General features: G+C 34.5%; 1 protein-coding gene across 3 annotated transcripts in view; it reads right to left on the reverse strand.

The window, feature by feature from the left end:
- PDE10A (phosphodiesterase 10A) overlaps positions 1 to 12,278 on the reverse strand; it is a 590,722-nt gene that overhangs the window by 168,608 nt on the left and 409,836 nt on the right. For all 3 annotated transcript variants that reach the window (XM_077899644.1, XM_077899635.1, XM_077899625.1), the window contains one exon: positions 11,324 to 11,452. In XM_077899644.1, coding sequence (XP_077755770.1) covers positions 11,324 to 11,452 — 129 coding nt within the window. The remainder of the gene's footprint in view (positions 1 to 11,323; positions 11,453 to 12,278) is intronic.

A 12,278-nucleotide genomic window follows, 5' to 3' on the forward strand; every position in this document is an offset into this window, starting at 1 on the left:
TTGTAGGCAGGTCGTGGCTGTTGTGAATAATGCTGAAGTGAAGGTAAAAGTGCAGATATTTCTTTAACATAACATTGTCCTCTCCCTCAGATATATTCTCAGCAATGTGATGGCTGGATCACAGTGTAGCTCTATTTTTAATTTCCTGAGGACCCTCCACACTATTTTCCACAGTGGCTGCCCCAGTTTGCATTCCCACCAGCAGCATGCACAGGTTCCCCTTTCTCCACAACTTTACCAACACTTGTTTCTTGTTTTTGATTTTAGCCATTCTGATAGGTGTGAGGGGATACCTCATTGTAGTTTTGATTTTCACTTCCCTGATGATCAGTGATGTTGAGCATCTTTTTTTTTTAAATTTTTTTTAATTTATTTATGATAGTCACACACACACACACACACACACACACACACACACACAGAGGTAGAGACACAGGCAGAGGGAGAAGCAGGCTCCATGCACCGGGAGCCCGATGTGGGATTTGATCCCAGGTCTCCAGGATCGCGCCCTGGGCCAAAGGCAGGCGCCAAACCGCTGCGCCACCCAGGGATCCCTTGAGCATCTTTTTAAGTGTCTGTCAGCCATCTGTATGTCTTCTTTGGAAAAAAATGCTCTTGTCATCTGCCCATTTTTAAATTGGATTTGTTTTGGAAATGTTCAGTTCCATATTTTTTATATATTTTAATGCTAACCTTTTATTGGATATGCCATTTGCAAATATCTTCTCCCACTGAAGTTGGTTGCCTTTCAGTTTTGTTATTTCCTTTACTATGCAGAGGCATTTTATTTTGATGTAGTGTCAATGGTTTATTTTTCCTTCATTTCCCTTGCCTCAGGAGACATATCTAGAAAAATGTTGCTATAGCCAATGTCAGACCTTATTGCCTACGTTCTCTTCTAGGATTTTTATGGTTTCAGGGTCTCACATTTAGGTCTTTAATCCTTTTTGAGTTTATTCTTTGTGCATGGTGTAAAAAAAGTGATCCAGTTTTCCCAACACTGTTTCCTGAAGAGACTGTCACATTGGATACTGTTTCCTGCTTGTCAAAGATTGAGCATATAGTTGTGGGTTCATTTCTGGGCTCTATTCTGTTCTATTGATTTATGTGTCTATTTTTATGACACTACCATACTGTTTAGATTACTATAGCTTTGTAACATAACTTGAAGTCTGGAATTGTAATACCTCTGATTTTTTCTTTTTCAAGATTATTTTGTCAATTTGGGGGTTTCTGTGAGTCCATTTAATGTTTTTTTAAGATTTTATTTATTTATTCATGAGAGACACACAGAGAGAGAGGCAGAGACACAGGCAGAGGGAGAAGCAGGCTCCTAGGGAGAGCCTGATGTGGGACTTGATCCTAGGACCCTGGGATGACAACCTGAGCCAAAGGCAGATACTTAACTGCTGAGCCACCCAGGTGCCTCGGTTCCATATAAATTTTAAGATATTTTTGTTCTAGTTCTGTGGAAAATGCTATGGTATTCTGGTAGGCATTGCATTAAATCTACAGTTTGCTTTTAACATTATCTGTTAAGATGTCTTTCCATTTTTTGCATGTGTCATCTTCAATTTCTTTCATCAATGTTTCATAGTTTTCAGAGTACACGTCTTTCATCTCTTTAGTTAGGTTTATTCCTAGCTGTCCTATTATTTTTGATGCAACTGTAAATAGGATTGTTTTCTTAATCTCTTTTTCTGTTGCTTCATTATTAGTAGTATATAGAAATGCATCAGATTTCTGCACATTGATTTTGTATTCTGTGACTTTACTGAATTCCTTTATCAGTAGTTTTTTGGTGGTGTCTTTCATGTCATTAGCAAATAATAAAAGTTTTACTTATTCCTTACCAATTTGGATGCCTTTTATTTCTTTTTGTTATCTCATTGCTATGGCTAGGACGTCCACTACTACACTGAATAAAAGTGATGAGAGTCAACATCTTTGTCTTGTTCCTGATTACAGGGAAAGCTCTCAGCTTCTCTCCACTGAGTATGAAGTCAAGCTGTGGGTTTCTTTATATGTGGCCTTGCTTATGTTGAGGCATGTTCCCTCTAAACCTACTTTGTTGGGGGTTTTTATCCTGAATGGATAATGTGCTTTGTCAAATGCTTTTCTGCATCTATTGAAATGTTCTTATGGGTTTTGTCCTTTTACTTATTGATGTGATTTATAATATTGATTGATTTGCAAATACTGAACCACCCATACATCTGGGAATAAATCTCAACTGATTGTGGTGAATGGTATTTTTAATGTATTGTTGGATTCAGTTTGCTAGTATTTTGCTGAGGTTTTTGGCATCTGTGTTCATCAGAAATACTGGCCTTTAATTCTTTTTTTGTGGCAGTCTTTCTCTAGTTTTGATATCAAGATAATGCAGTCCTCCTAGGATGATTTTGGGAGATTTTGCTCCTCTTCCATTTTTTGGAATAGTTTGAGAAGAATAGGTATTACTTTTTTTTACATGTTTGATAGAATTTACTATTTGGTCCTGAACTTTTGTTCATTGGTAGTTTTTTGACTACTGATTCAATTTCATTGCTGGTAATTGGTCTATTCAAATTTTCTGTTTCTTCCTGATTCAATTTTGGAAGATTATAGGTTTCTAGGAATTTAACCATTTCTTCTAGGTTGTCCAATCTGTTGGCATGGAATTTTTCATAATATCCTCCTATAATCCTTTGTATTTCTGTGGTGTCAGTTACCTTTCTTGCATTTCTGATTTTATTTGAGCCCTCTTTTTTCTTTGAGGAGTGGATAAAGGTTTATCAATATTATTGATCTTTTCAAAGAACCAGCTCCTGGTTTCATTGATCTGCTCTATTGTTTTGTTTTGTTTTGCTTTTATTTCGTCTATTTCTTCTCTAATCTTTATTATTTCCTTCCTTCTACCAGGTTTGGGGGTTTGTTTGTTCTTTTTCTAGCTCCTTTAGGCATGAGGTTAGGTGTTTGAGATTTTTCTTGCTTCTTAAAGTAGGCCTGTATTGCTATAAACTTCCTTTAGATTGCTTTTGTTGCATCCCAAAGATTTTGTTGAATCTTTATCACTTGATCTTTTTGATGCTAGCCATTCTAATAAGCGAGAGCTGATACCTTTATATCTTTTGACTTTCATTTCCCTAACTGGTGATGTTGGGTACCTTTTCATGTACCTGTGCCATTCCTATATATTCTTTGGAAAAATGTCTGCTTAGGTCCTTTGTGCATTTTTAATTGGATTATTCTTTAATGTTCTTGTGTTGATTTTTGTTTTGTTTTGTTTTGTTTTTGCTATTGGGTTACATGAATTTTGGATATTAATCCCTCATCAGATAGATGGTTTTCCCGTTCCATAGGTTGTTTTTTCACTGTAGAATTTTTTTCTTTTGATGTGCAAGAGCTTTTTTAGCTTAAAGTAATCCCACTTATTTATGTTTGCTTTCATTGCTGTGCTTTAGGTATCCCATCCAATAAACTGTTGCCAAAGCTATGTCAGGGAGCCTTTTTCCTACGTTTTCTTTTAGAAGTTTTATGGCTTTAGGTCTTACATTTAAATCTTTGACCCATTTTAAGTTAATTTTTGTGAATCATGTTAAAAGATAGAGGTCGAATTTCATTGTTTTACATGTGAATGTCCAATTTTCTCAGCATCATCTAATGAAGAGTCTAACTGACTCCCCTGTCAACTATCAGTTGACCTTATATGCTTATTTACTTCTAGGCTCTTGATTCTGTTCCTTTGGCCTATTTGTTCTTATGGCAATATCATACTGCTTTGATTATTACATCCTGATATCAGAAAGTATGGATTCTTCCTGCTTTGTTCTTGTTTCTCAGGATCGCTTTCGCTACTCGGTCTTTCGTGGTTCCATGTAAATTTTAAGACATTTTTTCTACTTTTGTGAAAACATCCTATTGGAATCTTCATAGGAATTGCACTGAATCTATACATGGCATTTGGTAGTATTTACACTTTAACAATATTAATTCTTCCAACCTGTGAATAGAGGCTACGTCTCCATTTACTAGTGCTTTCTTTAATTTCTTTCATCAACGCCCTGTAGTTTTCAAACTAGAGACAAGTTACCTCCTTGAGTTAATGTATTCCTAAGTATTATATTCGTAATGTATACTTAATTGTATTATTTTTGATACTACTGTAAGTGGAACTGCTTTGTTTCCTTTTCAGATAATTTGTGTGTAGAAACAGTACTGATTTTTGTTTGTTAATTTTGTATCCTGCAGCTATACTGAACTCATTGATAATACCTAACAAGTTTTTGGTGTAGGTCTTTAGATTCTGTATATAAAATCATGTCATCTGCAAACAGAGACATTTTACTTCTTTGTTTCCCATTCCAATGCCTTTTATTTCTTTCTCTTGCCTGACTGCACAGGCTAGGACTTCCAGTATCATGTCAAATAGGAGTGGCGAGAGTGGACATCCTTGTCTTGTCCCTGATCTTAGAGGAAAATTTTTCAACCTTAGCATGGGTGGGGAGACTGGGTGAAGCTGGTCAAAAGTTAAAAACTTCAAGCTATAAGACAAATAAGTACTGAGGATATAATGAACAACATGATGACTATAGTTGACATTGCTGTATAGTATATTTGAAAGTCACTAAGAGAGTTAAGTGCTAAAATTCCTATTTTTTGCCTCCTTTAGAAACAGTAAATTCTATTACAACTGAATACATGTCCAATTTTTAGCAAATGCTAAACACATAGTAGATACCTGGCAAATTTTAGTAAAATGAATTGATTTTAAACCTAAAATGATGATTCTGGGACAGAATTTGAGCTGTGTACTTTTCTGGACCCCATTTCAACCACCAACTTCCTATGTAACAATCTAAATGACCAATGATAATATATTTTGAGGGGAGAAGCAAACTGCAAAAAAAAAAGCCAGTAAGGGATAGTGAAAATATATTATCTCTTGTAATGAAAAGTAGCCAAAAAAGCAGAGGATAATACTTTAAACTAAATTAGAATTATTGAAACCTGGGAAAAACCCTCCATACAAGAATAATTCCATAAGTTTCTTTTAATGTTTACTCTATTTTTTTAATTTAAAAAGCAACATATATAAAAATATAAACTTACCTATAACTCCCCCTAATCCAAAAACCACAATGATTTATATTTTACTAGCTCTTTGCCTACACAATTACATATGATTATTATCTTGTAAAAGATGGTAATGTATCCTGTTCTGCAACTCACCACACTTTAATGAAGCTATCAATCAAAACACCTATTTTGGATGGGATTCCAAAATTTAGTTTTTTTCACCCACTTTTCCTATTACAGTCAATGCAGAACATGAATAACCAGTTAAAATGAGTAGAAAGACAAAATTTTTAACACTACTTTCTCCCATTCTTAAATAAGAAAAATCTTTTCAAGATGTGAAATCCATAGTAAAACTATTCTGCAATATATCAAAATTGCCAGTATAATAAAAGCAAACAAAAAATTCTGAAAAGTAGGCGGCCCGGGTGGCTCAGCAGTTTAGCGCCACCTTCAGCCCAGGGCATGACCCTGGAGACCTGGGATCAAGTCCCACGTTGGGCTCCCTGCAGGAGCCTACTTCTCCCTCTACCTGTGTCTCTGCCTTTCTCTCTCTGTGTGTTTCTCATGAATAAATAAAATCTTTAAAAAATCTGAAAAGTTAAAAAAAGTTTTTTGTTGTGGGGAGGGGGGTGATCGAAATATTCATCTTAACCAACCACTGTTGTATGGGCCTGTTGCGTTTGCCCCTTGCTTTCAATTACCCCGGCTTCTATCAAATTGTCAAACCTTCCCGTTCCAGGCTATCCCAGAAGTAAATCACAAGAAGCCCTGCAGCCCTGCTTTTGATTTTATTGCTCCCCCAGACAACATCAGCACTGCATTTGCTCTTCTACAGGCCCCCACCACCCAGAACAGTGGTTCTCAAACGTGAGTTTGCATAAGAATTACTTGGGAGAGCTTATCAAAACACAAACTGTAGGCTCCACTGCAGGAATTTCTAATTCCAGGGGTCTTAAGTGAGAAAAGCCCCAAAGCATTTCTAACTAGTGCCCAAGTGATGTCCATGTTGGAGTCACAATTTGAGAATCAGTGGCCTACATGAAGAACCAATTCCTGTAAAAAGCTTTCTCAATATTCATACCTTTTCATGGCCTCAGCTCTCCCAGCATTGTCTTGAAAACCTACACTGCACCACTCAACACTGGATTGTTCAGCCTCGGTTGCTATACTCTCACAGGTTCTTACCTTCTTTCTACATCAGAAGATTATAAATCCCCCAAGGGCAGTAACCACAAGATGGCTCCTCTGACTAACAAGGAGCCCAGAACACAGCAAGTAGACAGACGCCTGTGCTTCATATAACACTCTATCTAACTGGCTAAAACAACATGAATCTTAAAATCTCAAGCAAAGTTAATTCTATTAAAAATTCCTGTTTGCTGGATGTTATGGTAGATGTTTCCAAATACACCAGCAACAAATCCTGAAATAACCTTATTCTTATTCTTTGGTTGTTTATCTGTCTTCTCCTATCAGAAAGTGACCTTCAAGGGAATAAGTTTATACTCCTTGTTCTCCAATTATCTTCCCAAAGTAGGGACTCAGGGAATATTTGTTAATCAGCATAGCAAATGACTAGGTAGAGAAATGAGTAGTATCTGGTTATATTTTTAGCTACAAGTTGGCCATACACTAGATGTTTCTAGAAATTATTATTCAATCTTTAATCAAATAATCTGGATCACTGTTAAACCTACACAAACTTTTAAGGAGTAGATAAAAAAACAGAAATGGTTATACCATTCATCTCTCATAGGCTTGCATTTCAGTTTTAAAATCTGGGTTAAGTGAAACAAAATTTTAAATGCTAAAAGGAATTCTATTAAAGAGATGCAATAATTTGAATTAAACATCTTTTTCTACTACATGTACAATTAGAAAATACAACTTGTATAAAAAGAAACACTGATGAAAACAAAGCATTTTCCAAAATCCATTAGCTCATAACATTTTCATTCATTAGAATCACTGATAAAAAAATTTTTACTTAGGAAATGTAGCAATGACGTTAAATGTACAAATAATAACTACCACTGATAGGAACTTTATAGATACTACAAAAACTGCTTCAGAAAACCAAGCTTGTAACAAAGCTATTGAAATTATTTGAATTAGTTTCACAATCACTAACAATATTTGTGATCATCTGAATTAATCTTTAAAATTATCAAAATCCCAATCAACTTGATTAGATTGCTACAGAGCCCAAACACTCTCAAGGAAGAATATATTAAAGATACATCTTTGCAATAATATGAACAATTAACAGAATTAATGGAATACAGAAAGTAACTCTTTGCAAATAAACTTTATTCCCCTTCTAGTTAAATTATGAACTTATGTTTATTTATAATTTGAATAAGGCATTCAATACATTTTATTTCTATTCAAAAAAAAAAGAGAAAGAGATATGAAATTTCTATGTGAAAATGTAATTTCCATATTTGAGACAAAGAAATTTCAAGGAAAAGAAAGTGCCCAAGATGAAGTTCCAAGTAAACCATTTCAATGATGTGGGTTTTTTCCTTATTCATGATATATACCAACAGTTAACACATAATTTATTAGTGTCCTACTTACTAAAACCTTCTAACACTGCATGGTTTGGCAAAGTAATTCATGTCCCATTATTTAAAATCCCACCACATTATAAATTCAAGCACAGAAACCATCTGTTACATGCTAAGCAGACAAATGCCATTTAATCTGCATTTCAGGATGTATATAGTAGGTGTAGGGGGCATGATTTAAATCTTACTAATTCTATGAAATATTTAGTAATTTTAATTGAATGAAAATTGTCCCATCTCTATAACCATAGAGACATAAAAAATGCATAATAATAACTACATTTTGAGTAAAAAAAGAAACCATTCATGTATGTGTTTAAAATACTTAAAGCAGTGACAGCACCAATATTTTCATTACTAATTATTTGGCATTTATAGGTAAACTGATAGTGATATGGTCTGCTATTCAATATTTTACACATATAAACACAATAATAATATAAATCATTAGATATAAAAGATGACATTGCTACTCTTAAATGATTTGGGTTCAATCAATCACCCTCTTGAATACCAAACAGCTTCCCTTTAGAATGAGTATCACAGTTACATTTTGGGGATTTTAAACAAAATCCGTTTATTTTAAATATTGTTCTAATACCAGAAGATGCCAAATATAGTCTTACTGACTTCCAATATTCTCACTTCTTCATGCACCCCTCTTCTCATATCACCAACATGGTCAACTAAGTTTGTTACATTAGAAGCCAAAGGGGCCATTGCTGATAGTCAAAGTGATTCGTGATTCTTTCTAAACATAACTGAAATACTGAAATGGCATTATGGATATCAAACTGTATTCCATCTTAGAATGTTATCACAAGATTCATCATCTGCTAATGTTTATTTATTAATTTTATGTTTATACCTTGATACTTGGCATAGATGTTAAACAGTTTAGTAATCTGAGCTTGATGCGTACCAGCTGGGCCTGTCAAAACTAGCTTACATAAAAATCAACATAATATATAAAACTTACAACTTAGTAAAACAATTCATGACCTAGATAATTTTTTTCTTCCTGAGGTTTTTCCCAAATGGAAGTATGGCTATCATTGTGTACAGGCCTCAATACTTTCAGGGAATATTTATACATTCTCTAAATGAGAACATTAGGTTATAAGAGAAATAAATGTTACCTCCAACTTCCAAACATCACTTGAAAATCAACTGTTTGGAATTCAAGATCAGAGGCAATTTGCCTCACAATCACAGATATAATTTTATGTATTTAAAATGTAAATGGTATAAAAGCAATAAAATGAAACCAAAAACAGTAACAGTAAAGACTTTGGAAATTTAAATGTCTGAAGATAGGTGGCAATTCACCTTTCCCAAACCCCTGCTCTGTCAACACAAACCAGAGCAATCCACTGTGATGGGGGTCCTCCACAGCCCACTCTGGCTCAGAGACTCCAAGCCTGGACCATGCTCGACCTTACCATTGGACTAACGGGAAGGAAGTAAAAACTTACTACTAGCTTTTTCATTTGTTTGACTGTAAGGGCCTAAAAAATGTCACCATCTAGTACCTCAGCAGTGCTTCACAGAGTCTGCTGAATAAATGAAGAGACAAGGTACCCTGAAGGATTTTAAAATGTGCATTACATAATCCATTCCCTCAAGAAGCTCTTAAATGAGTAGTGGGGAGATAAGAAGAGCCTCTGGTATCAGTCACACTATGACAACCAAGTTTAGTAACAAACAGAGGTTCACCTGGAGGTTGACAATCTAAACCTCCTTCAGTTATTCATTCATTCAAAAATGTTTACAGAACCATTCCAGCATGCATCAGACATGTTGTTGGTAAGGGATACAAACATAGCTACAACCCCCCCACCTCCTGCCCCATCTATGCCAAGTCGCTCACAGAGTTAGTCTGGGAACTAATGAGAACTAGGTGCGGGACCGCCGGCGATCCTTTAGCTTCCCTTAGCACAGGTTCAAATCTGCCAAAAGAACACGACTACCTAGTATCTTCACTCGTAATCAGATGTAAAGGGTCAAATATATGTGAATTTCCTTGGAAATTACTACTGCTCTGGGGTCACACAATATTGATGCATTGCAAACCTTGCCACAGTTTAACTAAAATATGCCATGCGTTCTCGATCTCTTCAGCATTGTGCCTCTAAGCACTAGACAAGTAGGTACTCAATAAAATACTAAGTGAATCAAGAAAAACTAGCTTTTCTAACACCATGAGGTCATCATTAAGAAAACACTTATAGTATGAAAGCTGGCCATTTTAAAAGCAAACATAATTTTCTAATGTAAATAATCATCCCATTATTCATTTGCTTAAAAAAATCTGATTTTCATTTCCTAGGATCTATCCTCAATTTCCTATCTCACAAATATCATTTCTTCTTGCGCTACATTATTATCCATCATTACATACCAAGTTTAAATTTGCATCTTTATATGGTGTGCCTTAAGCACAGCTCAGTCATACTTTTGAAAATGTCAGACATCTCAAATAGTTTTCAAATGTTTGAGGTTTATAATAGCTGAGATATGCCATGTCAAATTTTGTTCTTAATATTAAATGTTATGGTTGTTTTGAAAAGAATACATCTCTCTGGCATATTTATATTTCTCTCTCCCTATCCCTTACCCCTCCTTCTCAATACACACACCACACACACATGCACACACACTCATGCACGTGTACTTTTTTATTTTAAGAGGGTACGTGGAGCACAACATGGGGCTCAAACACATGACCCTGAGATCAAGACTTAAGCTGAGATCAAGAGTCAGATGTTTAACCAACTGAGCCACCCAGGCACCCCTTTATGTACTTTAAAATCTAATCTTTTGATGCCAAAAGGTTTATCTCTTTAATTTAAAAACTATGTAAGAAAATTATAGAAACTCTGAAAACTGGAGGAAAATCAGCTCTAAACATCATAGTAGTACCACAGTTCTAACAGCATAACATTTTAATAGTGATCATTTTTAAATTAACAGCATTTTAAACTTCATAGCATTTTATTACACTAAATAAATTCCCAGAAAAATAGGATATTGTTTTTAACATAAAATTTCTTCATATAGTTAAAATCACACATAACATAAATTTCTACTATAAAAAGAGTTTTCATAGAAATAAGATGCCCTATTTAGCCAACGTAGATTCATTTAAAATGAATTTTACTTCAATACTCAAATCCAATATATTAATACATAATCAACTTGGGGGGGAATTTATTTCACTTCACATCTCTTTTGAGCCCACATTTCTTTTTTCATAAATATAACAGCATCCTAAGTTCATGAGTGTGAACACAACATCAAATGCAAAGTCAAGAGTTCTTTTCTGTGTATACACAGAAAAATTGTTTAAAGACTTCTTTTTGCAAAATGTAATACTATACATAAATTTTTGAAATATAAAGAACATTTGTGTAATCATCAATATCAATCATTAAAGTCAAGTCTAATATTGACTTCTGCATTTTTCAATATGGTCATGTCTAAATAAATTTTCAAGAGTTCTTTGTAAGTTTTTTTAAATCAAGGATCTTATTTGTTGCCCCTCATTCCAACTTATTTTATCTTTTTAAACAGAATAAAATGTCTACAGAATTAAAATGCTAATTTTGTCTACTTTATATGTTATTTTCCAGCAGTTTTCTTGTCACTGTAAACTAGAAAATAATCTGCACTTAATCTGAATGAGCTCTTACCTTCTGGTTTGTTGTTTTTCCTCTTCAGCCATTTTTCTACTGTCTCTGTACTAACACTTTCAGATACAAACTCGTCTAACACCTGGGGATGAAGAGAAAGATATGCCTTCACTTTTTCATCTGTCAAACCTGTAAAATAATTAAAAAGAATAAAATTAACCTAGTTGACACCTTCATAAGGATCAAAAATACAGAAAAACAACACCTGATGCTAAAATTGATTTAAGACATAAGAAGAATGTACAAATGTGCACACATACGATGGAACAGTATTGGTCCATGAAGAGGACTTAAATTTAGACATGTTACAACATAGAGAAACCCTTAAAACAACACCATAAGGAAACAAAGCCAGAGATGAAGGATGACTGCTAAACAATTTCACTTATATGAAATATGTAGAATAGGCAACTTCACAGAGATAGAGCCGATCACGGGGGGCAGAATGTGGAATCATTATTTAATAGGGACAGAATTCTGTTTTGGGTGAAGGCCAAGTTTGAGAAGTGGACAGAGGTAATAATGGTCACAGTCCATGCTGTGAGGATAATTACTGCCACTGAATTATATATTTGAAATGGTTAAAATGACAAATTTTATGTTATATATATTTTACCACTATGAAAAATAGTAAAAATGTCAAAGGTTAAAACTTTAGCAATTTTAAACTAAACAGATAGTCCATCATATTACACAGCTGTCTTCCAACAGCAAATCCCAGGGTTGTCCTGGAGCCAACGCTGTGCTCCCAAGTGGTACAGGTAAGCCTTACAAAGTACTCAGATCTTCCCATTTGCAGTCACCAGAGCTTTAATTTGCAAAGTCAGAGGGGCAAACAGGAGAATTTTAGGTGCTACAAGATGCATTTTAGGTGGTAAAACGATGTTTACTGACTAGATTCTTATCTTTCATTGTTTATTGGTGCATTTTAGGTGGTAAAAAGATGTTTACTGAA

The sequence above is a fragment of the Canis aureus genome, chromosome 1, assembly GCF_053574225.1.
Source record: "Canis aureus isolate CA01 chromosome 1, VMU_Caureus_v.1.0, whole genome shotgun sequence".
Taxonomy (NCBI): domain Eukaryota; kingdom Metazoa; phylum Chordata; class Mammalia; order Carnivora; family Canidae; genus Canis; species Canis aureus.